Genomic DNA, 27964 nt, shown 5'->3' with positions numbered 1-27964 from the left:
AACATGGCGGGCGCGGGGCCGTTCGCCGCYGTGCTGGCCGCGCTGCGGGGCTGCTACGCCGAGGCCGCCCCGCTGGAGAGCTTCGTGCAGCGGCTGCGGGAGAGCGGCGGCGGCGGCGCGGAGGGCGAGGTGCTGCGGGCCGGCGACGCGCCCTGCTACGGCGCCTTCGTGGCGCAGTGCGTGGTGTGCGTGCCGCGCGGCGCGCGCCCCATCCCGCGGCCCGTCACCTTCCAGCAGGTAGGTGGGAGGGCGCGGGGCTGCCCCGCGGTACCTGCCGCGCCGCGCGTGGGTGCGCGCGCGCGGGCCGCCGCGCCGCGCTAACGGTCACCGGCGGCCGTTGGGGGCGGACGCCCCCCGCGCGGCGCGGCGGGGCGCGGGGCGGGCTCGGGGGGCGCCGCGGCTCGTAGGGCGCTTCCTGTCCTCCATTCCCGTCGCCTCGTGGCCGGGTCGCTTTGTCGGATCTCTCGGCCCTTCCGCGCTTTCTCCTCCCGAAATAAATCCCAGTTTTTGGAAGATTTCTTTTTTTTCCCCCCTTCTCTAGCCAGCGTGGGGGTTCTCCCCTTTTCCTCCCTCTGCGGAGGAGAGGACGAACGAATTCTCAGTACCCAGTGATCCGTGTTTAGTTAAGTTAAATTTTTTAGATTTAGATTTGCATGTCTGGGACTCTCTGTGCTCGATCTGTGCGGTTGGATTTAACCAAAACGAAAAAACGAAAACAAAAAACCCTACCGCAGTGGGGGAATGAAATTAGAAATTTCCGATTGTCATTAGAAACGGCAAAAGTAGACCTTGCCTTTTGTGAGAAGTTAGAGGAGGAAAAGATYTGCTTTCTGAGCGGTGTTTAAGATGGAGCTTCTCTCAGGGCTGCCACGTGCGTGAGCAGAGCGGTGCCTGCACAGACCAAACGTTGCGCGTTTGCCGAGCGTTTCCTTTGAGCTGCGAGCCGAAATGTTCGTTGGACGTTGTTTATTTTACGGGAGCACCTGGAGGTCCCCAGAAGGGCAGCGTTTGGAGCCCTGTTGTGGTAGGGCCCGCGCATGTGCGGAGCTAGCGGCACACCTGAAAGCCTTGGAGTCTGCGCTGCTGGGAAAGGTGAGGAGCAGCGTAGGGTGTTCCCTGGCATGGAAGCTGRGCTCAAAAGGGCAGAAATTAAAAGACTTCCCTAAAGTCGCAGTGTCTGACTGTTGAATGTAAGTAGGTAAATGAAAGTGAACTAAAAAAAAAATCTCGCACGGCATTTGAAAATCTGGTTTTCTAATAGGGCGCTCACAAAGCATTCGTTGTTTTGAAAAATCTAAAGCCCAAGGCTAGGATTGTGTATCTTGCATGTCTGTTTATAGGAAAGATATATTGTGGCATTTGGAAGAATCCATATGAAGTATTTTTCTTTTTTTCGTTATTTCTTCAGTTATCTAGTCAGAGTGAAGTCATCACAAGAGTTATTCAGAGACTGTGTGAAAAAAGAAAGAAGAATATCCTTGCGTATGGGTATTCCTTACTGGATGAGAACAGTTCCCATTTCCGAATCATGCCCTCCTCAAATTTATGCAGCTACCTACCTAATACTGCAACAGAAACTCTTCGTATCAGTGGCCTCTGGGAAACGTTACTGAGCAGGATAGGAGATGATGTGATGATGTATTTGCTGGAACAGTGTGCAATCTTTATGCTGGTTCCCCCTAGTAATTGTTATCAAGTTTGTGGGCAGCCCGTTTATGAACTTATTTCAAATAATGTAGAATCACCTCTGGTGTTTGTTAAACAAAGATATTCAAAGCAGAGACATAACACCTTGCTTGACTATATGCAGAAAAAGCTTATGTTTCATAAAAAGCGTTTTTTGGAATCTTACTGGTGGAAGTGCAAACGAAGACCTGAAATCCAGGTGTCCAGCAGGAGAAATAAAGTAAATAACAAAAGACAACGCATAGTGGCAGGTGTGGGATGTTCTGCTAAAGATAACTTTAAAGGAAATAAACAAACTGGAATGGTTAMCGAACATTTGGAAAATCAGACTAGCCCAGTTTTATCTTCATCAGCTACAGCTCTGTCCTTGAAAAGGAAGCTTAGCAGGAAAAAACTTAAAATCACTGCTAAGAGAGCTAAAGTAGAGGAGAAGACACTAGAGAAAGAGGCTTGGAATCACAATTCGGGCATAAACCAAAGTTCAAAGAGATATGGAACTGGGAATGCAGCATCACATTCTGAAAATCTTAATAAAGAAAAGGACACTACTAAAGAAAATGATAGTAATATGCCTGGTCCTTCTTTAGTCCATAAGTCTTATGATGGGAAGCAGAAATTTGTTGCAGATAAAAAGGCATTTCCTCAAGGAGCTCAGAGTAACAAACCATTTAAGTCCAGCACTGAAGTACAAGTGGAATCCAATAGAAAGGGAGTCGAGATGCAAACATTTAAATCTCAGGTGGATTCTGTGCAAGGGAAACCAACGGAAGATACTTCTTCAAAACAYGAAAAGGTGGAAGGTCACTTGGGAAATAAGTTGCCCTATAAGATCTTGCATTCTGGAGTGTACATTGAAAGGAAGTCTCTTCTGTATTCTCGCTGGAGTTTCAAAGAATGTTTTCCTAAATGGTTTTTACTGAATCGCCTGAAGGGTTATCAGGCGAGCGGCAGGCGGCTCGTGGAAACTATATTCTTAAGCCAAAGTCCCCTGAAGCAAAAACACAACCACAATCTGCCACATCACAACTGGAAAAAGAAAAGGCTGCCCAAACGTTACTGGCAGATGAGAACTGTATTTCAGAAACTTGTCAAGAACCATGGAAAGTGCCCTTATTTGTTTCTCCTGAAAAAAAACTGCCCCGTCGGAGTTTATGACAAGGATGCAGGGAGAGCTGAGCTGCCTTGCCCATCARCATCATCTGGGGGAGCAGAGGTTCCTAAGGAAGTAGGACAGTCTGGGAAAGAGCCGACTAAGAGCACAACAGCCAGGGGACAGCAAGGTGGTCACACTGACATGACACGCAACTTGCGTGCTCCTCTTCCAAAACTTCCGTGTGGGAAGTCGCGTTGCCAGGAGGAAAATCCCGACGAGGGCTGCGATTCGGCCATCCGGGAGCTTCTGTCGCGGTACAGCAGCCGCTGGCAGGTGTACGTCTTCGTGCGGCAGTGCCTGGAGCGCGTGGTCCCCCAAGAGCTGTGGGGTTCCAACCATAACAAGTGCCGCTTCCTGAAGAACGTGAAAGCCTTCATCTCCATGGGGAAGTTYGACAGGCTCTCGCTGCGGGAGCTCATGTGGAAGATGAGAGTGAATGACTGCGTGTGGCTTCGTCTAGTCAAAGGTACTCGGTATGATGGGCAAAGCAGGGGCAAGTCCTGTCCTATCTGCTGTTTTAGACATCACCGTTAATATCTTTATAGACTTCAATTTTATAATAGCCGGAAAAACTCAGCGTTCGCACTTACCATGCGATGTAAATTGATTGATTGATTTAAAACAATGTGGGTATTTTTTGTTTGTTYGTTTTTTTGACTGCAGCAGTAAGTTCTGTATAGGAAGTTTGAAACAAGACAAATCTAACCTAGAAATTATTCAGGAAATCTGAATATCGTTCTCTTCCTCGAGTCAATTTAATTCTATCATTACTTTTATGTCATACCTAAGAATGTTAATACTTTGACTTTATTTAAAAGTTTTATGCTCTAATAGACTCTTATCTCCTAATTTTCTGCAACCTACGGAACATTTTACCTTTCCCTTCACAATAGTCCTATCATCAAGATGTTGCACAGTCAACTTTGTGAGAAGAGAGTAAGTCTTTGGGTCACTAATTGCATGTATCGGTATCCTCTGTACTAGTTTGTCACTAAAACTTTGTTTCCATCTTGTGTTCTTTAAGCTTTGATATAATTAATGACAGTGAAAATGTGGAGTTGCATCTGTGCAATTGTTTGTATTTTGTGCCTTTATTAATCTCAAGCTAAAAATCTGTGTGCTTTCTTGTTTGTTCTATATTTTTTTTTTCCTAATACGAAGAACTGATACTTACTATAATTACGTTTGAATTGTTTATTGAAGGTGATCACTTTGTTCCTGCGTATGAACATTGTTTCCGTGAAGAACTTTTGGCTAAATTCCTATACTGGCTGATGGGTACCTATGTTGTTGAGTTGCTCAGATCATTTTTCTATATCACCGAGACTATGTTCCAGAAAAACATGCTTTTCTACTTCCGAAAGCTTATCTGGGGCAAGTTACAGAGCATTGGAATTAGGTAACCGTAGAAAGCTAATCAAGCATTAATGAAAATATGGAAGTCTTTGCTGTGCAGTGTAAATTTATAATTTTGCTTTAGTTTATTGTTCAGTYATCCTGTTTGTTCCATTCCCTTCATTTTCCAAAAGAAAAATAAGCCTATGATTTTACTCTGCTAGACTGGTAAGTTCAGAAATGTTTTGTGTGAGGGAAAACTGATTTAATTTTTGATTTCTTTGATAATAATCAACTGTTGAGATAATATTAATTATGAAGAGGGTTTTGTTTTTATGAGTCATAGTGGCAAAATCCCAAAGTAATCTTTGGAAAACTAATTCTGTGTTTGAATTCCGACATTAGGCTTGTAGGGCTTCTATTTCTTTTAATAAAAGTAACGACTTTAGAAGCAGCAGCGCCCCAGTGCACTTTTGTTTTAATACAATTTTGAAGCTCTCTGCTGCTATTTCATTCCTAAAAATACATACCTATATGTATATATATATATATATGAAGGTAAACTAGGGCATTGTTTAGGATGAAGTTACAAAAGATTAAGTGAGAAAGTAAGAAAAAYCTAAAAGGGAATGTTAATGAATAATATTGCACCAACATTATCTTAGTTTGTATCTTTTAGGTTATCAGTTYAAATTGGTGGTGTGCAAGAAACACAGTACACAGTTTAGAACTGTACAAAATGATCATATTTGTTTTGTGTTTTGATTACCATTTATATAATGAAATTCTTGACTTTGCAGTGGTCTATTGGTCTGCAGTGTTATTGTATGTGTGGGGTGTTTTGCTTTGTTTTTCACTGCCCTGTGCTTAGCACTGGTAACTTCTTCAGTGCAGCTGCTGTGCATATGTGTTTGCTAATGGAGCCTTAGTCCACCATATGCAGTAAAAATAGTAGTGATGATTTTTGTCTTGTTTAAACTCAGTCTTAGTGTTGTAATTAACATGGTATGTAATGCATATTCCTCTTTGTTTTGCCTGAAGTATTACCAAGCGCTAAATTTTATGTATTAGAGAATACTGTTTCTAATGGAGTGTATACTTTAAAGAAGTATTTTTGTTCTCGGCTCTTTCCTCCCCAGTTTCTGGTTTCTCCCCGCCAAAAACATTTAAAGACAGAGAGGTCTGARCTTACAAGGCTCTAATCTGAGCTGATCCCAGGTCTTCCTGTTTCCTTCCAAATTACTTTCCTGCTGTGCAGGAAGTCCCTGAACTGCAGGTTCAATCACCCCGAAGGTGACTGAAATCTGGGGGAGCATTCCAAATAAGTTGGATCAAAGAAAGAAGTGAACATGCCAGAGAAGTGGGAAAGCTGAGTGCTTCCTTTACTTTAAGGACCAAACCCGTCCTGCCCTTACATTCAGGGTAGGATTGCTGCGGGGGTTACAGGTCTCCTACATGGCAGAAGAATTCCTTGCAGGGAGATGAAGTCTCAAAGTCAGTCCAACTATGCGCTCAAAATATCCTCCACATACCAGTGTGCAACAGGGCTGCCAGTGTACAATTCAGTAGGGTAGGGTAGAGTAGGGTAGTTCAAGAGCTACTAAATCAGTGAGTGTTCAGAGTCATCATCCCTGCTATAAATGATATGAAAGGTGCAGTGATCCTCTGCGAGGTGGCATTATAGCTAGTGATAAGGTGCAGGTAGAGAAGTCAGCATCTGTGCCTTAGAGACCATCCATGTCTTCATTATTTTCTACTGTTTGCTTGAGCTGACTGCTGCTCATCAGGCTGCATCCTATTCCGGGATACCTCACTGCCCTCCTCATCTCATGTATGTACCCTAGGATCTCAGTTCACTGTGCCTTCTGTTAGGTGTCAGAGCCCCTAAATGTTCATATGGAGGGGGAACGACCCATTAGTGTATAAATCCTTCCCTGGATCTTTCCTAATGTAGTTTTCAGAAAGTCCTATTGAGCTAAGTACATATCTTGTAAGATTTTGAACCCCTGGAAAATGTCCAGGTTCCCATTGGTTTGAATTAAAAAATATCTCCATTAACACAAATGAAAATGTAACTACATATCAACTAAGTAAATCTGAAAATTGTGAAATACTTGATTATCTTAATTTGTGCAACATCTAACAGAAGAACATACTACTTCTCTGTTGCACTTTATAGTGATTAAGTTGCTGCGGAGATTTTTCTGAAGTCCACAGATTTCCATTTGGTGCCTTAGATTAAATATTGATATGATGCAAGTTTCTGCAGTAATGTTTTAGCATGTGTAATTCTTAGTAGATTTAGTAGATGATTTAGTTTCAGTTATCATAAAGGAATGAAGTGTTTGTAACCTGCTTCGTTTTCTCTTTACTGTCTATGTATTTATATTTTAGAAACCACTTTGCCAAAGTACAGCTCCGTGCTTTGTCKTCAGAGGAGATAGAAGCTATCCATCAAAAGAAACACGTTCCTATGGCATCAAAGCTGCGGTTTATTCCCAAATCAAGTGGGCTAAGACCCATAGTAAGAGTGAGCGGTATTGTTGAAGCAAGAGCATTCAGCAAGGAAAGCAGAGAAAAGAAGGTTTTTATTTTCTTTATTGTCTTATGGATTTGATGTGGGCAGCTCATATGAGGGTGAGTGGGTTTCTTTTTTTAATGTTACTGGTTAAAGTGAGAACTGGTGTTRTCAGATCAGAATGAACGGGCTATTGTAACTTAGCTGAGTTTCTTCCTCTCCTGTGCTTAGTTGTTGTGAGACTCCATTTACAGAATCACACAGTTCTGTTTGAAAACCTGTCATAAAGTGAGTTTAATGTGGTGGTATGTTTTCATACTCTCTCTTTTCTTCTTCCATTTGCCTTGCCAGTTTTTCCWGTGTGGTTRACTTTGGCTATCYGTGGGGATAGGAAGTCTCAAAGGCRTGTTGGATACAATGTGTGTACTAGCATATTTGTTTGGCTTACCAGGAGGAGTGGGACAGACGAGTCTAATCCACAGGGATTTGCATGAGTACATGATCAGCTTGATCAGTTGGCTGTTGTGCCAGGTCAGCCCTGGATGTCCATCCCGTTAGTGGCGCAGGCAGTGGTGATTTGGGTGCTTTGCAGAAGAAAATCCTGAAAGGACAAGGAAGCTGGGTCAAACCCAGCAGGGAGATGGGAAGGAAGCTGGTCGTCACTGCAGCGTGGGAACAGACACAGAATAACCAATCTAAAAGGCCAATTAACCACAGGACATAGTGGGAACTAAATTCCAGTCTTTCCRTGACTAAATTAATTGCTTTTCCTARTGACTATGTCCCATTCAGYAGACAAGATGAAATGTTCCCTAAATGGATGATAGCTCAATGGCTTCTTAGCACTCATAGTTCAGTGTGAATCCATACTCTTATTTGCCAGACATCATCAAAAAGGTGCTCTGAAGTGTTATTTTCTTTGTAGCCTTTCAAAGGCAACCATACTGTTGAATTGGAAAGAATGTGCACAGACATTTTGGAAATAGCTGCAGTGCTTTAAAAGTAGATGTGGCATAAAGCGCGAATGCAGTAAAGAAGGTGGAGGCTTCAAGTCAGCAATGGTGGTACCTTCAGCTAACCTGCTGCACAAGAGCTAAGGGGGRATATCCCTGCCCGTTTGAAGGCAGGAGCAATGGACTCCTGTTGGAGAGAGCAGACGAGCAGCTGAAGTCTTCACTTGTTATAAAAAGACCTCATTTGTGTAAACTAGGAGAGCATCTCAGAACGTAGCTAATGTTTCTCTTAAATTCTGTGCAAGACAATGTAGTAGTGTTGCATCTCTTCTCAGATATTAGGCTAAGACAGAAGTGTGTTGTGCATAACACTTTATTCARTATGGAAATTGTGTTTCTGGGCTTGTTTCTGTGGCTTGGCTTTCGTTTTCTTCATCYTATGCCCTATCTAGTTTGTGTCTGCTCTTCAGTTTCCTCCTAGCATTTAAATCATAGGAGGGGAGCCATCTTCCTATCCTGTCCAAATCTGACAGCGTCTCAGATTTTAGAGTCTGGAAGCCAATCTCAAATTTTGGGGGTAGTCATGGCTGGCCTGTGTAGCTGCACAGTGGAATGTATGAGACAGATATATCTCCAGTAAAATCTGGCTGATTCACGGACAACTCAGTCTTTGCTCTGAAAAAGTGATGAAATGAATCTAGTTCTGTGAATTTATCTTCAAATCAGCATAGATTTTGTTGTGTTTTGAAGATTTGTATGTGTGTGCATGGCAGCCTTCTTAGTTTTTCATTTAAACCAGTATTATTGTGCCCCCCTCCTCTCATTTTTCTAGTGCAAAGTACAAAATGCTGTGAGGGAGTGGGTTCTTAAGTCTGGTTTGTTTTGTTTATTTATAGTTCTTTTTTAACTACATTCTGCAAAGATTTCAGCAGTTACTTGAATTCTGCAAAATATTTTTAATTCTGTTGATCAGATCTGTCCTTGGGAGCTAGTAAGAAGCTGGAGGGAATTCCTTCCACCATTAAAAATTGAAATTAGGAGCTGTTGTGAATTTGTGAATACTTCTTTATTTCTTAGCACAAACCAGTCTCTGAGCTCTGAAGCCTTAATTGCCATGCTCTTATTGACACCGCCTGCTAACGTCCTTAAGGCTACTGGCTTTACTGAAAAGAAATAATTTGATATTAAAAGAAGCATCCTGGAATACTAAAAGGGAGAAAAAGGAACTATTCTGCTTGATGTTGCTTTGTTCTTTATGCTTCTTTCTGTCTTCCTGAGCTACATCTTTTCCATTTGGACTATGTTTCTTAGGTATTGGGCCTCTGTTAGCAAGGATGTCACAGGAGTAGTGGTTAGGAAAGTGCCTTAATGTTATATAACAATGATTTATGAAATTGGTCAAAAACACTGTGTCCTATCAATCAATTGATTAAGAGAACTTGTTATCTTATGCAAGATAATGAAATTGGACTGCTGTTTTGCAAGCAGTGGTAAGTGGTACTCAGGTCCTTTGTACCTGAGCTTTGACAGCTTTTCATTGAAAGCTGTATTTTTTTTTTTAAGTGTAAAAATAAATGCCTTGAGAATGCTTAAAGTTAGCATTTTCTGTTCTTCTGTAGCATGAACACAATACTGTCTTTGAAGGTAGGAAGTCTTTTATGTTCTGTGTATGTATCTTGGAGGCTTTGTTCAAACTGTTTGAATCTTATCTTAAGTTTGCCCTTTCATCATTCTTTTATAGTGACATCTGGTAATTTTTTCCTCAAGGTATTGACAGAGCAACATTTGCTTAATGAAGCTTCCAGACTTCTATTCTACTGCACCATCCCTGCAGTTGAGAGAGTTAAAAACCTTAACAAATTACTTGCAGATGATCCAGAGACCCGACTGACAACACATGTATTTGTAGCCTAAGAAAAGTTACCTTGTAATTGGTAAAAGTTTTATTTGCTAGAGTCCCCTCTATTAATGTTCTTAACTATCACTCCTTGATTGCAGAGGTAAACTCAGAATAAACGTTTTCTCTGTCCCTTTGAAGAAATCTCTGAGGCATTTTACCATTTCTACTTAGTCACTGGAACTATATTTGGGTTTTCAGAAAGCTGTATTTGATCAAAAATACAGTAAATATACAAACTGTCTCAGATTTTGTCCAAATATAAAATATCTGTATTGTGCAGGATTTAATATTTTTCAACATACTCTGGGTGGTTCTCTTTTGTCTGTTTAGATTCAGCACTACAATACTCAACTGAAAAATCTATTTAGTGTGTTAAATTATGAAAAGACTGTAAATGCCACATTCCTGGGCTCATCAGTGTTTGGGAAAGATGATATCTTCAAGATATGGAAGAAGTTTGTTACAAAGGTTCTTGAATCGGGTGATGAGATTCCTCATTTCTATTATGTCAAGGTATGCTTGTTTTTTCAGATTTTTTGTAGGTGTGAGCTCTGTGTGTGTCATGTTTTTCTTCAAAATCACCTAATAACAGAATTCTGATTTCATTTTCTGTTTCTTAAACTGTACTTCGTTTTGTTTCTCTCCGTTCTCTCAGGTGCTAGTTATTACTTCAGATCATGCATTAGATTTTTGCAGTTATATTTACTTTGGTATAAAGTTGAGACAAAATTATGAACTATGAGGGATGGGACAATTTTACAGAAGTGTGTGTGGGGGGAGGAACAAAAAAGAAAGTGGAAATCCTGATGTGAGTTTAGATAAACACAATATATTTTGATAAATAGGTGTCTTCTGTCTTCATACTATTCTGTTGAAAATAGAACACCTGAACTGTAGTGTATCTCTGTTCAACAAGTTTATTCTTGCCCTTGAAAAACTTGAGTGCAGTTTAAAACCTACAGTTAAGAGAGCTTTTTCTTGAGACTTATCTTTCAGTTATGTTCAGCAGGCAATCTCTAGGGCTTCAACTCAGTCTACTAGGTCTGTGTTGTGGACACCCCTCCTATGCTTTGTTTAGCAGGGGGCATCCTCTCCTGAAGCTGCTTTCAGTGATTCTTTCGTTATCTTTCAAGTCAAAGAATCCTGTTGTTGCTGTAGGTTTCGTAAACCTGTTGCTTTTTCAGGTGGTTTTGAGTTAAGACCAGGTAGAGTAAAAGCAAAGTTAAAATTGTAATACGAGCATTAGCAAAAGTAGAACATCTTTCTTTGCAGCTTTGGAAGAATTCTAGAATCACAAAGATGAAATCRTAGAGATGAAAGTATATTTTTAAAAAACAGTCAAGCATACAAAAACAATAGCAATACACTGTAGTAAATGATTGAAATTTACCTGTTACATTACAGCCTRCTTGTGCAGCTTTCAATATACTGTTTTACATGTTTGCTAGTAGTCATCATCATGAAAATAAATGCTATGGAGTACCGATTACAGTAGAGTTCACTAATAATAATAGAATTTATTCTAAAGCTGATGGAGTTTTAGCTGCTCTCTAAAGTTTGGAGCTCTCTACTTTCAAGGGAAAATTGTTCTTCAGTGAAGAAATAGTTTGTGTGCAGATAAATAGGAATGYTATTTCATCGTCAGACTGGACCAGATGGTAATTTATCTGTCAGCTTTGTTTTCATTCTAAAAGAGTTGGTACAATAATAATGGTGAATGAATGACAGGTGATTTTTCTGTTTCAGACTGATGTGTCCAGAGCTTATGATACCATTCCTCACAAGAAACTTGTGGAAGTGATTTCACAGATCTTAAAACCCGAGAAAAGAACAGTCTACTGCATCCGACGGTATGCAGTGATTAAGGTTACGGCAAGTGGAAAAGCCAGGAAGTTCTACAAGAGACATGTATGATTTGCTTCTGCTATTTTTCTGTCTAGGGAATATATTTGTTTGTTTATACTCTTTTGTTGGTGGTGGGTTTTGTTTTGTTTTTCGTGGACAAAACTACTTTTCCCTCTGCAGAATTATTAAAAATAAAATTTAATCGTAAGTGTACTTATGGTAACGTAGGAATACACAATGGAGGGAGAATTCATTTTCAATATAGCAAACATTTTTGGATTAAAATCAAGGAAATAACGTGATCCTTTGACCTTCGTTAAATAAAATAGTCTGGTACTGGATTTTCTATTGCTTTTGTCATTTATTTCTTTACACTTATTATACAGGTTTCTACTTTCAAGGATTTTATGCCAGACATGAAACAGTTTGTGTCCCAACTTCAGAAGAGTGACTCGTTGCAAAATTCCATAGTGRTTGAACAGGTAAATATTAGGAAACTTCTCTTCAATTGAAAAATAAAGCCACATAGGAAGTAGAGAAGTATGTGTTTGTTTGTTTTGTTAAACAAATGGACTTATAAGGTGGTTTCGCTTCTGTCCTAGTTACTTGACACTTTCTGTAATAAGAATTCTCTCCTTTGGTCTATAGAGAAGGCTTTTAATTTTCAATGAAAGGAGCAAGACTTCTGAGAAAATGTCCTTCTAAAACTCTTCCAGATTTTCTCACTGAGCTTCCACTAGAACCAGTGTTTCTTTCTAAGTATTTACTAATGAATTTTATTTAATAATTCTCAAGTACAAAGTTATTTACATAGTGAGGAGGGGCTTCAATACTTGTTATYCCCTAAGCACAAAGAAGTAAGAATTTAAGGAATGTATCCTAAGTAACTAAGGAAATAGATAAGGARTCTTGAATAGCCAACTGAACTGAACTGATGAATGGTTTTAAAACTCAGCCTCTTTTTTTTTTTTAAAAGGTTGATGAGAATAAACTTTTCGTTAGTAGAACTGAAATGCAGTGCAAAACATCATTAACTCTTGTGTCATATTCTCAAGACATTGTCCACTGTCTAAATTAAAATATGACTAAAAATGATTCATTAAAAAGCCCTTTGTTACAGAAGCATCCTTTGAATGAAAGTTAAAATCATCTGGTATTGTGTATGCAAGGCTTGATTTTCTGTTCTTGTAGTATAAATTGATTTARATTGATTTAGATGGTTAGATGAGGTATTATATGAACAGTAGCATTCTGTGTCACAGTATTTTTAGGAATAAATTGGAGTGTCATTTAAAAAAAAAAGTCAAAATGGGCATTTTTGTTATGGGTGCATCATATTAGCACTTTGGTACACATCTTATCTGTAATTTCACATGGCTCTAGTAAAAGTTACATGCTTTTTTTTTTTTTTTTTTTTTTTTTTTATATCTATTTTTATAGTAAGTGATTTTTTTTCTTTTTTACACAAGGTTGTTGATAGGGGTTTTAAACTGCTCTAAGTGGAATTTTGTCACTGATTTTTCACACTAAAGCCTTGTTCATAAATACTAGGCAGGCAGACATTGGTAACGTGCAAGGATGTGGATTTTTTTGCAGCAGAACAGGTAGGTGNAATCCATTTATATAGGAAGTGATTTTGTTTCCTTGCTGGGTAAGGTTGTTGATAGGGGTTTTAAACTGCTCTAAGTGGAATGTTGTCATTCATTTTTCACACTAAAGCCTTGTTCATAAATACTAGGCAGGCAGACATTGGTAACGTGCAAGGATGTGGATTTTTTTGCAGCAGAACAGGTAGGTGAGTATTTCTGTATTTGGAAATCGTAAAGAACACAAGGGAAAAAGTGATCAAAAAGGAGGTTTCATATGTTGTAATTCCACCTTTGTGATTTATATATGTTATAATACAACCTTTCCAATCTCTCCATCATTCTTTTATATTTATTGGTTATGAGAAACTTTTTAGTGTGTATGTCAGTTTTTGTTTAAGTTGTTGTTTCTTCCCCTACAAGTTTGAACTATTATGGTCCCTTACTTTCCAGAAGGGTTTCTGTGTGTCTTCTAGTTTAGTAAATTTTCAGTTTCAGTGCTTTCTTTCCTTTTTTCTTTTAAATACAAATCTTGTTTTGTTTTATCCTGTTTTTAGAGTTTATCTTTTAATGAGACAAGTGACAGCCTGTTTACATTTTTTCTGCAAATGTTACATAACAACATCCTGGAGATTGAGCGCAGGTAAAAAAAAAAAAAAAAAGTTTATATAATAGGTGTATTTTTATTTGAAAACTATTTATAATTTATTTTAGAAAGTTTTAGAAAAGCATTTTCTAAGTTTTAGAAAAGCATGAAGCATTTGGAGTCAAATTTATTTATGAATACAATTTTTATTTCCCTCCTTGATGATATTAATTAAACATAAAACTCAGGATGTAGCTCAAGAGAAAGATACTTATGCAAAAACAAGCATTTTTTTCCTCACATCATCAAGTTGCAATTGACTATAGGTGATGTTTTCTAAATACGGTGTTTAAGTCATGGCTTTTATTTATTGAATTTATTTTCTTTACTTTTTTTAAGACCAAGCAGAAAAGAAGAGTAAGATCTGTACTAAACGAAAATTACAGATAAGGTTTATGCATAACTGCCCAAGTGCTACCTTACTCCTGGTCACCACAGGGGATCTCTGTTTTTATCTGGGGAACTGAGAGGGGATCTTCTAATAAATGTGATCAGAAGTCTGGAATATATAATATTACACCTAGGAAAAAGTTGCAGATGACTCACAACATCAATAAGATCTTCTAGACTGATAGAGATTAGTCTGGTGTTCAGTTTTCCATAACTTCCATTTTTATAATTTCACTTAGCCAATAATAGTAAAGCGGGTATTTTAATGCAGTGCCTCCTCATTGACAGGATATGGTGAAAATAATTTACTTGTATTTCATGTCACATTCTCCTCTGTTGCTACTGGCATTAAAAAAAGAATGAGTGGGATAACTATACAGCTGATAAATTGAAAGAGATACTGAGAAATGACACTCTGGCTGTGTCTGTATGAATTCTTTGCAGCTATGGAAAACAAAACAGGATTTATATTTCTGCAAGATGATGATTGGCAACTTCAGCGACCTTCAGGAGGGGGAGGGTTGAGTGTAAATACTACTAATAAAAAGCAAATGCAATGCCAAAAATTCAATTTTTCATGGTATGCTAGTCATTTATTTTCAGTAGGAGTAAGATATTTTCATGCTTGAGCAGTTATATGAGGAAATAAGGGTGCTTTACAGTGAAGCATACAAAAAGATACCTGAGAGATATGACCAGATTACATATGTCATTAGACTAAGCTGCTGGGGATTTCCCTATGTGAAGAGTGGTGGAAAAAAATAACCAAGAAAATGTTTCCTGTGGCCAAATAATACTATACTTGTAGAAATGAAGAATAAGTACTTCAAACAGCCCACTTAAATTTAGTATAGTTAGAGAGCTTTAGTCCCTCTTATCGAACTGAAAGAATGTTATTGTTTAAAAAAAAAAAAAAGGAAATGATTTTTAAGTGATGAATATTTGTATTTGAACTTAATTTGGAAGTCTCCTGTTTCTGAGAAAAGTTAAAACAGTGTAAGCTTCACCCTGTGGATTTTTCTAGTGAGCACTTCCTTGAGGCACTTTAGATTTGAAAAACAAAACAAAAACAATAAAAACAACATTATAGTTAAGTGTGTGTGTGGGGGGGGGGGTTGTTTTTCTTTGTATCATTCCTTTCAAAAGTTACTTAACTTTTAAAAAAAAAGAAAAAGTGGGACATAAGAAATTAAGGAGCTGCATATCACCTGAGCTTTGTAACCTCTTTGTGAAAGAGGAAAGGAGTTGTGCTTGAAATCAGTTACTTTTTTTTTTTTGTTTAATGATTATTGCGTACTGGAGTTTATTAATATAAAAACATAGAGATTTATTTCATTGATGAACTGCAAATYTGCAAACGTACCTAGATTCTTAGAGGAAAGCAATAACGTAAGGTTAATTTGGAAATTTTAAAGCGTGTTTCTTACTAAAAAATATATATCATGCTTAAAAAGAGTAAATGTTCAGTGGCTATTGCAATTTTCTTGTTGCCTGTTTTGATTTGTGGTGGGGGTTGTTCGTTTTCCTTCCCAGGTACTACTTGCAGTGTTGTGGAATTCCCCAAGGCTCCATTTTGTCAACCTTGCTTTGCAGCTTATGCTATGGAGACATGGAAAACAAATTGCTCTGTGGCATACAGCAGGATGGGTAGGGTGACTCGGATGTTTCATTTTTCCTGTGCTCCGCTATATTTTGCATACTTTTTTTGCAGTTGGCTGATAAATTGTTCAGAAACAGCAACATAACAGGCTGTTAAGTGCAAGCTATGAACATTTTCTTTGTGGTGTGGAAGGTTCATCTTTTTCCAGTTTTATTTTTATTTTTATTTATTTATTTATTTTTTTTTAGGGAGCTTTCCTAGCTTTGTGGGTAAGAGGCTTTGATAACATTGACTATATTGAACCTCCAGGTTTCAGTTGGGCTGTTCTGATTCCCTGCAAAGTTCACAAGTGTGGAAAACTTGTTGTAAGAAACAAGTTCTCACCAAGAGCATGGTATTTAGTGCTGCTGTAACATTTCTGACTATCTTCTTGATAAGATACTAGCAGGTTTATGATTCTCCCGCATTTGTTCCCACAACTCCGTGCTCCTTCGGCCTCAGCCAAGACAGGGTGTTCATTACAAGCTTCTGAAAACACCTGGCTCCCACCCGAGGGCCTTCCACTCCACCATCTGCAAATCTTATTGCTGTTATTAAGGTCACACATTTTTTGTGGATTTCTTCACAAGGCCCAGTGGCTCCTGTTAGAAGCCCTGTGTGGCTCTTGGTACAGCTTCCAAGCCTTTGAGCCCAGCTTGCACTTGTTTCTCGGGAGTCCTGCAGAACGTCAGCTCTGCTTTTTCAGGCGAAAGCTCTGCTTTTTCATTAGACATAGGAAATTTGGATCCCCTTCTGCCTCCATACAAATTGGTCTCCATTTGAATCCCAAATTAGAATCATTAGGCAAAAGCTGGACATCYGTGAGCCTCTTGAAGCTTGTTCCTCTTCACACATCTTCCTCAGTTACTGTGAATACTCTCCTAATAAAGGTAAAAGAAGCTAAGTTAATCAGTGTCCYGTCTTCAAAGCTCCCTGGATAATGAGAATCACCACGCTTAAATACCATTCTTCTACACAAACGATTCTTACAATTYTTAAGATGCTTTAAAAGGCATCTTTCAATTATTAGACTCTTTGCTGAGCCCCTCTGAGCTACCATTTGATTTAGTGTAAAAGTTGTCCTACCACGTGCTGCCAGGGTTGGTGAATCAAAGGTTGCCACCTTGTTTTATCCATCAGCTTCTGAAGGGAATGAGCCAAGCATATCTACATGAAGCATGTGGTTGTCTGGACTGTTTGTTCCATGGTGCAGATTCTGTTAAACTTACAGAGATTCCCACCTGCAATTCCCAGGAAAACTTCGTTTTGACCGGTCATTTGTAGAGATTGTAATGTTACATATCTAAATAGCTATTCATTTCTTCCCAGGAATGTTTTTGATAATGCTGAAATTGCAAAACTGTGGTTCAGAAGAACGCATTCTTTTGTGTAGCAGCTGATTTTTATAAGTTTAGAGCAGATTTTAGGGTCTTGTTTAGGTGTATACTCCGTGATGTTMGTATTTTCGTTTGACCTCTTAAGTCAGCCATTCGACCTCCTGCGTGGCCGTTGATTTGGCTGAACAAAGGTGCAGCTGACTTGTAGTAAAGGTAATAGTGAAGTGAAGGCTTGGAAAGGGAGTCTGGAAAGAATGATGTGTTAAGACAGAACTTTGCAGACAAGTGTAGGTATTCTTGGGGCATKCCTTTTGCTGAAAAAGAAAATTTCAGCCTTTAAAGTGGTGGACCTTAGTCTTACTGCTTTTTGCTCAAGTTACAGCTTTGCAAACAAGCTACTTCCTGAAAATCCAAGAAGTGCAAAGTTAAAGTATTTCAAGTATCTAATATCTTCATATGTATGTTGTGTTATGCCAGTTTTGGTTACCTTGTGAACAAAATTACTGCAAATTCTCAAGTATAAAATTTTGCTTCCAAAAGGTTACTATGGAGTAGCTTGTGTGCTCTGAGTTCCTATATTGTTTAATGTAGCCAATCTTTGTATGTTTCCTTTTTTAAAATTATTATTTTATTTATTTTTAATGGAGAAGCAAAGCTAGTAATTTCTTCATGAAATCTAAATTTGAGGTTGAACTGGCCTCAACCTTCTTGTGCCTTAAAGGAAGTAGTCATGTTATTTGCCACATCATCCCTCTGAGGAGAATAACGAAGATTTGAAAGGATGACATAGTAAGCAGTTTAACTGCATTTTTTTTCTTGATTCCAGAGTCCTGATACGTTTAATTGATGACTTTTTGCTGGTCACACCACACTTAACGAAGGCGAGAACTTTTCTAAGGTATGCTGTTATATGCACATTCCGTAAAGCAATAAGCATTAACGTTTTTTAGGATGTTTTGCTTGATCTCCTTTGTACCTATTCACATAGGTAATACTGGTTTATGGATTAATAATCAAGCACTGGTTTTGGAGTCCTCACTAGTAGCCTGTGACTGGGAARAATCCTAATAGTTGTTCTTGACAACCAACTATCTGTTGTGCCTCAAATGGAGGGGGATTGTGGGATTTACAGTAGGGATCTAGCTGATCCCAAATAGCTGATCTTGACAGAGCTTCATGCAGCAATTAGTAATGCAGCTGAATAAGCCAGAACAGCTGACAGTTGTCTTTTATGACCATTTTTTTTCTYAAAATATTAAAATATTTTAGTTGCATTTTTGAATGTTGTTATCTGGTGGGTGTGCTGCCATCTTCTGTTCCCAGTGARGCAATGCAGTTTTTCCCTGATCCACTAGTGATCAGAAAGATGTTAGCAACAATATTCTGAGGTGAATATTTGCAAGTAATGATAGCATGGCAGCACGTAACTCTTAAAACTTTTCAAAGAGTGATTCTTCAGAGTGCTTCAGAGTTTCTTTTATTTTTAGACTGGTTGTCAAATATGTTCCTTGTTATTTTGGAAATGAATATATGTACAGTCAGCATCCAAGGAGCTGGGATAATGCTGAGGCCAAAAGCAGTTGCACAAATCCAGTGAGAGGGATCTTGATAATCCTGATATCTGCAACACAGTCAGTTACATTGTGCTTTTCACAATCAAAGAGAAGCAGTTCTGTTGTGACCTTGAAACTTGTCATGATCAAGTACAATTGGAAGTGTAAATTGTACTGAACAGTGGGATAGTGCTTCTAAGACTTGATTTACCCTCAGTTTCTTGACAGAACAGCATAAAATCTGTAGGGATGCCATCATGGATCTACAGTTCAGATGAATCATTTGACTTAAGTAATGAAGGACATCAGCAGACYTGGGGATACCTCCAAACATTTCTCTGTGACGTCTTTTCAATAAAAAGTCACTTGCAATAGTATTGCGGATATTCTGTTGTTTTCCTTTGTTGTTATCAGCATTTTCACATTCTGTATCAGTTTTGCACTTTCGCACTAATGGAGTTTGCTTTCTGTAGACAGGGAGCCTCTTTCTTACTTTTTGCACTCCCTGCTTTAGCGAACTTTCTGAAACAAAAGCTTTCATATGGGTTTGACCTCAGTGGTTTCTGTGAGCATAGTTTATGCGACTTGAATCTTAAGTGTTTCATGGTTTAAATTCTCCTTTTGTTTTAATGTGTAAAAGCTCTTTTCAYGATATCCTTGAGCTTTTCATTTATTTGTTTTACCTTAACTATCTTCAGGTTATGGTATTTCTAGCATGTACAGTCACAGTAAAGGACTGGCCATGGTTTCTTTCTTATTGGGTTTCTGTCCTTTATTTCTGCAGGATCCTATATGTCTTGGGCTGCAGGGGGAGGTTTGTGTTTGAGGAGAGGCTGTAGGCTAACTGTCTATATTTGTTTTAGGACTCTAGCAACAGGCATTCCTGAATATGGCTTTTCAATAAACCCTAATAAGACCATCATGAATTTTCTTGTTGATGATATCCCAGGATGTTCTGAATTTAAACAGCTGCCAGATTGTCGTTTGATCCCGTGGTGTGGTTTGTTATTAGATATACAGACACTTGAGGTTTACTGTGATTACTCCAGGTAAATAGAATTGTATTAATGTAAATAGAATTGCATAAGTTTTACAGTGTTTGTTTTACGGTGTGAGAAGTACAAAGCTGTCCTGTGAATGGTATAGTTGAATGCACTGCAAAGCAAATTTTCCAACTCTTATGCAGTAATTTAAACACTTCTTTTTCTTCTATTGCGGAAAACCACTTTTTTTTCTTATATTCATCCCATCCCCATGTGACAYATAAGCCATTAAGCTCATCAAATCTGACCTGAGTCACTAGTGACCATAAGTGCTCGTATGGTAACTATCTGGTTTCTGAGAAATTCATATCAGGAACTCAGTCCAATTTATTTCACTAGTACACATTGTATTACTAAATCTGGTCCCACGATCTCTGAATGATTAATGTATATATTGTATATACATATTGTATATACCTTAACAGAGACGGCAATGATTAAATAAACTGTTAATTTGGTATAGACTAGGAGAGCTAGCAATCCTGTTAATACCAGAGATAGTCTCTTTGGTACTTTTCAKATCTGAAATATAGAGGGAAAATAATCAGTGTTGCTCATTTAAAGAACTATTAGCTACACAGAGCAGTTTAATTGGAGCAGTATGGATCTCGGGAGAGGACATACCCTCGGGAGAAGTTCYGTAGATTGCTTGCATGGAATCCTAGACATTTCAGCAGTCTCTTGGCCTCGGGCATTCATGAAACCTTTTAAACTGAATATTTCTATAATATTGGCCATGATATAATTTTAAACACACCATCAATATGAGAAAGAGGTTTTCTCTCACTGGAGTGGTAAAGTTCGTTAGTAGTTTTCTAAAAGATAAAAGCCAGATCAGCTTATGAAAAACATTCCTGTAACATTTTTTTCTTYTACTAAAATCAACAGCTGAAGGGATCTTTTCGCTTGCTGTGTTTATAAAGCAAACAGTTGAGGTGTATGTGGGGATTGCTGCAACTGCTTCTTGGGCCAAGGTGAACTGAGGTGATTTCCGCTCGTGGCTCCCGACTGGCATGGATCACTGACTATAAGCTAGTCATTGCTGGAGTGCCTAATAATGTTTGGGCTAGACCACGTGCTTTAGAAATGCATGCAGTTTGTTTAAAGGTTTTGACAAGGTGAATTATTCATCCCTGAGATACTGAAGTCATTCCTTATGTAATAGCTTCAACACTACAGTGTCCAGATGTTTTCTAATTTGAATTAGGTTATAGTCTTTCAGCTGTTCGTTTATAGATTTAACATGTAATCTCTGTAACAGAAATTAATTTAACCTATAGTCTGTGGAGTTKAACTGCTTTTGTTTTCTTTCTAGTTATATGGGTACTTCTATCAGATCAAGTCTTTCCTTCAATTCAAGCAGAACAGCCGGGCAAAACATGAAGTGCAAACTGATGAAAGTCCTCAAACTGAAATGCCATTGTTTATTTCTTGATTTACAGGTGGGAATCTAGGAAAGAATATTTGGGAATATCACGATAAAGGGCATTAAAACTGCTTTTAAGTTCTAACATAAAAGTTAATTTTAAAAAAGGAAGCATATTTTGGAATTACTGTCATCGGCTGTAGTATGGAGTATCAGCACCTTCCAGAACCGAACTTTCAAAGTGTTGTTAACTGATGTACCTAATAGAAATTTTTGAAGTATAGCATAAAATAAAATTTCTCTCTTGATCATCTTATATTGTTGAACATAAAGTGCATTTGATGCTGGAATCAGTAAAATATTTCCATAGCTTTGTTTCTGTTTTATTCTAGATCAACAGCATTAGAACAGTTTTCATTAACATCTATAAGATATTTTTACTTCAGGCATACAGGTAGGTCACTGTCTTTTGCAGGAACTCTAAATTTTCTGTACTATTCCTTGACACATGGTGGAGCTACAGATCAGCAAACAGTATGCCAAAAACATGTGCTGTGGTAAGTTGTACTGAGTCACAGTATTCTTGTTTCGAGACTGTTCTTATAGTAATAATTCAATATGCAGCACTATATTGCTCTTTTATTTAAGTGATGCTTTGCTTAATGGATTTTTAATATCCTTGGGTATTTACAGCTGATCTCAAGAAAAGCAGTTTTACTCTGGATGACTAGAAAGCTAATCACTTATTAACTAATGTGTATTAGAACCTTGTATCTATTAAAATCATGTAGAACTTTGTCCTGGGTAACTTTGCTTTAAGTGWGGTATCATTTTTCCAAGTTAGTTTCTTAACTACTGATAATTTATTACTTGCTTCATACCTGGCAAGGTTTAGAACTTTTTTGGTGAGATTTTTTTTTGAGACAAACATTTTTGAACAAGGATAAATGGAATTAAAACTAAGACACAAGCTGGGAAGATACCAAGTAGTACAGGGGTGTGTGGGGGAAAAACATGAGTAAAGGTYAGTACAAGGATCAAGTCTCCCAGGTCTAAAACTACTCTTCCAAACTTTTTCTGGTGGATGCTTGGTGGTGTAAACTGACAATTACTGTGCTCTATTAAACCTTTTTTAGTTCCGTCTAGTGGGCAGCTCTAGAAAGGAGACAACAGGAGATAATGGTCATRCAGTCATGTTGTATTCCTAACACTACCTGTTCTAGCTCATGAATCTTGTTATCAGTTGTTTCCAAGTACTGGAACATCAAAAGGTCATTTTCTTATTTCCTCTAATTCATCCTCTGAATTCTGGAGTTTTTTGGAACTCCAGATCATTTGAAGGTCTGCCCACGTGGAGAGCATTGCCTGTTTCTCATGTGAGTGTCCTCTGACTTTGCAGTCTGTGGCATGGAATCAGTGAGGGCCTTTCACATTCCCAGAGATAGGACAATTAGTGTCTTCAGAAGAAATTTAAAAAGAAATCTCTTATGCATCTGAGCCTCTTTGGGTTTGCATTTAGGAGTGGTGTCGTGCGCTAACAGAGTCGTTGGCTGCTTGATGCTATTAAATTTTGTGTAGGAACTAAGGTGTGGTATTGTACTTTCACTTTAAATTGCAATGACTGGTGATTAAATGGGCTCTTTTTATGAACAGGTTCCATGCGTGTGTTCTGCAACTTCCATTTAACCAGCAAGTTAAGAACAACCCTTATTTCTTCCTAAGGATTATCTCAGAAACTGCATCATGCTGCTATTCTATTCTGAAAACCAAAAATGCAGGTACAGTATAACAATGGCCTAAATGTATCTATCTTGAAAGAATTCAAAGGTTTCTGAAATATTCTGAAATAAAGAACAAAAAAGGTGAAGTAGATAGTAAGCATCACACTTATTGCTCCCCTGCCTCCTTAAGCTCCGTTCACCGAAAATACTAAAATGTTTCAGGTTTTCTTTTAGTTGCTTACCTTCCATGTGGACTTCACTGTGTATGTCTTAAGTTAAGAATTGTAATGGTGTGTACAGAAAGTGGAGGGATCATATATATTTCTGAATGCACATCCTTTTCRGTAACAGCATCTTCCTGCTCTCTCTGTAGGTATAGCTCTAGGCAACAAAGGTGCAACTGGCGTGTTTCCCTCGGAGGCAGCAGAATGGCTTTGCTATCACGCCTTCACTATCAAGCTGTCAAACCACAAGGTTGTTTACAAATGCCTACTTAAGCCCTTGAAAATATGTAAGTATTAATTGCTTTTACAGATTTAAATATGGTCAGTTCTAATAAAATGCAGAATTCAAAGTATTTGTAAGGTTCTTTCATAAAGCATTTTTCTGAATTGTATAGTAATACGTTAGTCAAATATTAAAATTAATCAAATCACATGTGCTTAAATATGTGCATCAGCACATAGCACATAAAATAGTAGTCTCAGCACTACATATTCTAATGGCTTTGTTAAACATGGGGCCGCTGTTGTTATCTGGCATTCAACAAGCTTGTACAGTTCAAGCTTAATATGCTTGAGTTACAATGTAAGGTTCTCAGCACCTTGAATTAAATGAGAAGTAGATGTTCAGATTTCTGTTTAAAACATGGAGAGGAACTGGCAAATAAATACTTTTCTCCCACAACATAAACTCGTAGGAGAGAAGAGAAGAAAAAAAGAGTGACAGTGAGGACCTGTCTTTGCCTTGGGCATTTTGAATGGCCTGAGCATTCAGTTTGCCCTGTGTGCTGTATCACAATGGCACATCAAGTGTGATGTCAAATTGTTCTGGCATTCCACTCAGTTTAAAAACTAACTAACTAACTGAATAAAAAGCTTTCAAGCTGCCATTAATTACCAGGTTGGCCTCTGGTGTCAGTCTGTCCTGGTCAAGATGCGTAGTCTGATCACAGACCAGCCTTGGAAGTCACAGAAATTTGAATTCTGAGATATTAAAAGTTAATAAAAGTGAACATCAGTAGCTTTTCTGAAGAGGTCAGTACTACTGTTGAATTTTATCCTGGTAAAGACCAGATGCAGCAAGTGCTCCAAGGTTCCTCAGCACTGAGTGTGTAATTAAGAAGTCTAAATAAGATCTAAATCTTACTCTCTCACTGAAAAATTCCTCAGTCTGGTTGCAGCGTATCCCCTATTGAATCTGTAAAACTATCAGTGCTAAATTTCAGTGCTAAAACACAGTGCACCGTAGAGAGAGCAATGCTGTTTTTGAAAATACAGCATTTTCCTTCCCTTATGCAAAGCCCCCAGAAAAAAAGCCAGAGTGTGCACAGTTGTCTTCCGATGGTGCAGTGTGAGTGTGAACACTGGAATGTTTCTTACGGAAATACAGTGATGCTTGGGATTGTAGAAAGCCCGTTCCTGACAGGTATGAACATGTCCTCTGAACCTTTTATACGGAGCWGAGCTCCAGCGACCTCTCCCAGAGAATTATTCAGTGATGCCAAATACGGAGGCGCATTTTGTGCTTTGTGCTGCTGAGAAGGCAGTTCTGTTCAGCCCTTCTAGAGGCACAGGTAAAGCAGCAGGCCAGCCTCCAGAGGGGAGGGAAATGGCTGCTTGCCAAATACAGGCAGCTGAAGCTGGGCGCTTGAAAAAGGATTGCACTAGTTGAACTCTTAGAATAGCTGCTCAGAGAGCTGTGTTGGTTTTCTAAGATCCGTGTGGAGCCTGTCTCCGAGTTTCCATCTCTAGTGCTAAGCATCTTGCTGAGGAGAACTCCGAGGTAGCATGATCCAACTTGAAGCTCCCCCATCCTCTGTGGGTACCCTTTGCTGTTGTGACAGACAGTGCCTTCAGGGCAYGAGTGTAGCCTCAGAAAGCTCTGTTGTTCAGCCCAGTTTCTTTCATGTATGCGTGTACATACCTTAAAAGCAGAATCCGTGCTGTCCATACCACCAAAGCTACTTGGGGAATAGACAGGGGAGGTGGGATTAAAATCTTTCCTGAATTGAGTAATGAAACGTTTTCGTGTATATGAGGTTCCACTGTGTCCTTTCTCTTCTACCAGCTCAACTGTGATGCTGACTGCAAAGCTTGTGTGGTCCAAGCCGAACTCTTTGTGTAGAGGGTAAAGCTGGCTCCCTGTCAGTTGGATGCTCTAGGAAGAATGCCCCTTGCAAGAAGCTGAATAACCTAGTTTACTAAATTTTAGGGGACAGCTGTTAGCATCATACTTGTTGTGAGTTAGGAAAGGTCTGAAGACAAGTTAAAAATGATGAGCTTTTATTATTGAAAGAATTTATCTCAAATACTGTGACTTTCAAAAGAGATGCCCATGTGGCTAAGAAAAGCTGGATGTTGTTCCTGTCACTCGGGTCAAGTGGCCCATAATGTGCATGGGCTGTGTGGTGCCTGCTGCGAGCTTTCCCTGGAGCACCCAGCAACTGGAAAAYGTACCATGATTTGAGATGTGAGCCTCTTCTCAGCACAGCGTGTCCGAAATGCAGCRGGCTGTGGGGCAGCCCATCCGAATGGTCTTTCCGTCATATGGAGTCAAGTGTATGGGTTGAGTGCCAAGGGTGCAGCATGGAAGGCCTGCAGGGATGTTTGATTGTAAAGTGCCTCTTTTTTGGTTGTTCTTTGAAGCTGTTTCTCTTAGTTGATGTTGTCTCTGTTAAGAGGGAGGGAAAATTGAAACCTTTAGCTTGTTTAAAGGGTTCTTGTGCATACTCCTGAAGGTAAATGTAGGAACCCACCAAAAATCCATTTTTAAATGCATTTATAGATATTTTTCCTTTCAGTCTMGTTAGTCTTTTTTGGCCTGCACACCTTCATTTCTGTGCAATATCAGTACTGTACCCTGGTGCAGAGAAGATAACCACAGAACTAAGCATAGTGCAGAGATGCCAGAGCTAATTTAAAACATTGTTTTGGGCACTATTTTAGTTCTGGAACTCAGGTTAGTGTCTGTGGATGTCCGAGTAGCTGTGAGAGCAGAGTCATTGGTTCTCTTGTGTGTTCYGTTGTGTGTCCAGAACAATCCGGAGCACAGAGATAACCAAGTCCGGTACACCAACACAGGTGCTATTTAGTTGTTGCTTTGGAGATTGTATCAGCTATCATAAACCTTATTTCTCCCATAAGATCATGACGTCTAAAAGGAATTGAAAGAAACTTAAGTCTTAATTTGTGTCCCGGTACGTGCCTTTCCATGATTCTCCCCTGGAATCAATATCATGAACACAGGTTTAAGGGAGGAAGAAGTTCTTTCCAATAATCCCAGACTTTTTAAATATCAACATCACTGGCTCTTCGGTACCAGCTATCGTCATTCTTCAGAGTGAAATATTTTAAATATAGTTACTGTTTAACATCCCTCCTATTACGACCAGCAGGAAAGGGATCAAGAGTCTCTTCTTATCATGATAAGATATAAATACATCATCTATCTCCAAATACGAAACAAATGTTTATTGAGCACTTCTGTCTTTCTGCATCATTAACAACTTCACCAACTCTGTTTAGGTAACTGACTTAAGCTGTTGCTAGGATTTAAAATGTGCTTCCTAGTCTTTAAAAAGTCCTTTTTACTGTCTTTTAATTCTGTTGACTGTAGACTTCACTGACCTCCTATATTTCAAAATCTACCTTGTGTTATAAAATTTTTCTTCCCGATTTAAGAGCCTAATTTAGTCTTCAGAATTTTCTGTCTTCAGGGGGCTTTCCAATTAACTTTCAGTGAGGAGAGTTGGTCTTGCCCATGTTTCAGCAAAACAGGCATTCTTTTTTTATTTGTTTGTTTATTTTAAATAACTACTTTGATGCCATGCTGAAAGAAAAGGAAAAAAATTGGGGAATAATTTCCTGCTATACAAAGGTATTAACAAATGATACCTATTCTTTTTCTCAAGTATTGTTGAAAATAATATTTTAAAATACCTGTCCTGCAACAGGTCACCTTTTTGTGGTGCATATAGTTACTGAGAAAAGCATTTTGACTTTTTGAAAATCTTTAAAAATCTTATAGAAGAGAAAGTGTTTGAGAAGATAGTAGAAGGAATTTACTTAGTTTGTTAAAGTTCTAACATACAATTTTAGCCCTTTTGTTTACTAGAATTGTCTGCTTGATTTAAGGGCAGAATGAAGACAGCATATTTTGCTGTAACTTTTTTTTCTTTAATCCTCATGCCAGGTGTTGTTGTTAATATATTTTATTGCATTGAGTTAATACTGATTTCATAGATGTGTGTTAAACTCTGTTAGCATTTTCTGTAATACTAAGCTGCTACATACTCACAATTTATTGTTTGTGTTTTATTTATTTATTTATTTATTTATTTTTAGGTAAAATGCAACTCTTCAGAAAGATCCCAAAGGATACTATGGCATTACTGAAGACAGCAACAGACCCAGCTGTTTATCAAGATTTTAAAGCTATCTTGAACTAACTCTTTAAGGTTTATTTTGTAATCTTTCCAGATTTAAAAACCAATGCTAAGTTTTTAGATGATTGTTCTCCATAGTTTATTTTGGTAGAATGGGCTTAAAACAACTTTACCGAGGAAATTTCCTGGATTTGTTTCTCAAATATCACAAAATTGATTAAGAGCAGCAGATGTTTCTGTTAATATCATCTTGTCTATGTTTTCCTGCAATTTCACTACCTGTTTGTTTGAAGTAGATAACTTTGTTTCCTTCAGCAATTCCCATAGGCTTGATGAAGACTGTGCAAGCAGAACAGCATTTATGTTTCAGTGTACTGTTTCTGCAGAATTGTTCTCTGCTGCTCTGCATTGCATACTTCTTTGTAATAAATTGTTYGGTTAGTTGCAGTAATGCATGTTTGACTCCGTCTTTATTTTATAATAATTTTCAACATCCCTTACAGGTGGGCTCTGTCCAGAAGGACACTTAACCTACACAGAGCAAATGCATTTCATGGCTGTATCTAGCAAGATGTTCAGGTTGGAGATTATATGCCTTAGAGAACGCAAAAAATAAGTCAGTCTCAAAACAAAATCAGAGTATGATCTGAGTATGTTTATCATATTTTGAGCACTTGCTGATAGTCT

At 38.4% G+C, this 27964-nt stretch overlaps 1 protein-coding gene across 1 annotated transcript; it reads left to right on the top strand.

The window, feature by feature from the left end:
• Positions 1-27682, top strand: TERT (telomerase reverse transcriptase). Its single transcript, XM_026039649.1, has 16 exons — positions 1-237; positions 1409-3305; positions 4043-4238; positions 6569-6758; positions 9876-10058; positions 11292-11453; positions 11777-11872; positions 13534-13619; positions 15546-15659; positions 17815-17886; positions 19405-19590; positions 20900-21026; positions 21343-21404; positions 22604-22728; positions 23045-23182; positions 27237-27682. Exons 1-16 carry the CDS (start codon positions 4-6, stop codon positions 27338-27340), a joined length of 3972 nt encoding a protein of 1323 aa, XP_025895434.1. The 5' UTR covers positions 1-3; the 3' UTR covers positions 27341-27682.
• The last annotated feature ends 282 nt before the right edge of the window (positions 27683-27964 follow it).

Source organism: Nothoprocta perdicaria, unplaced genomic scaffold, assembly GCF_003342845.1.
Source record: "Nothoprocta perdicaria isolate Ctin4 unplaced genomic scaffold, notPer1 scaffold_235, whole genome shotgun sequence".
Lineage (NCBI taxonomy): Eukaryota > Metazoa > Chordata > Aves > Tinamiformes > Tinamidae > Nothoprocta > Nothoprocta perdicaria.
This window is presented reverse-complemented; position numbering and strand designations above follow the sequence as displayed.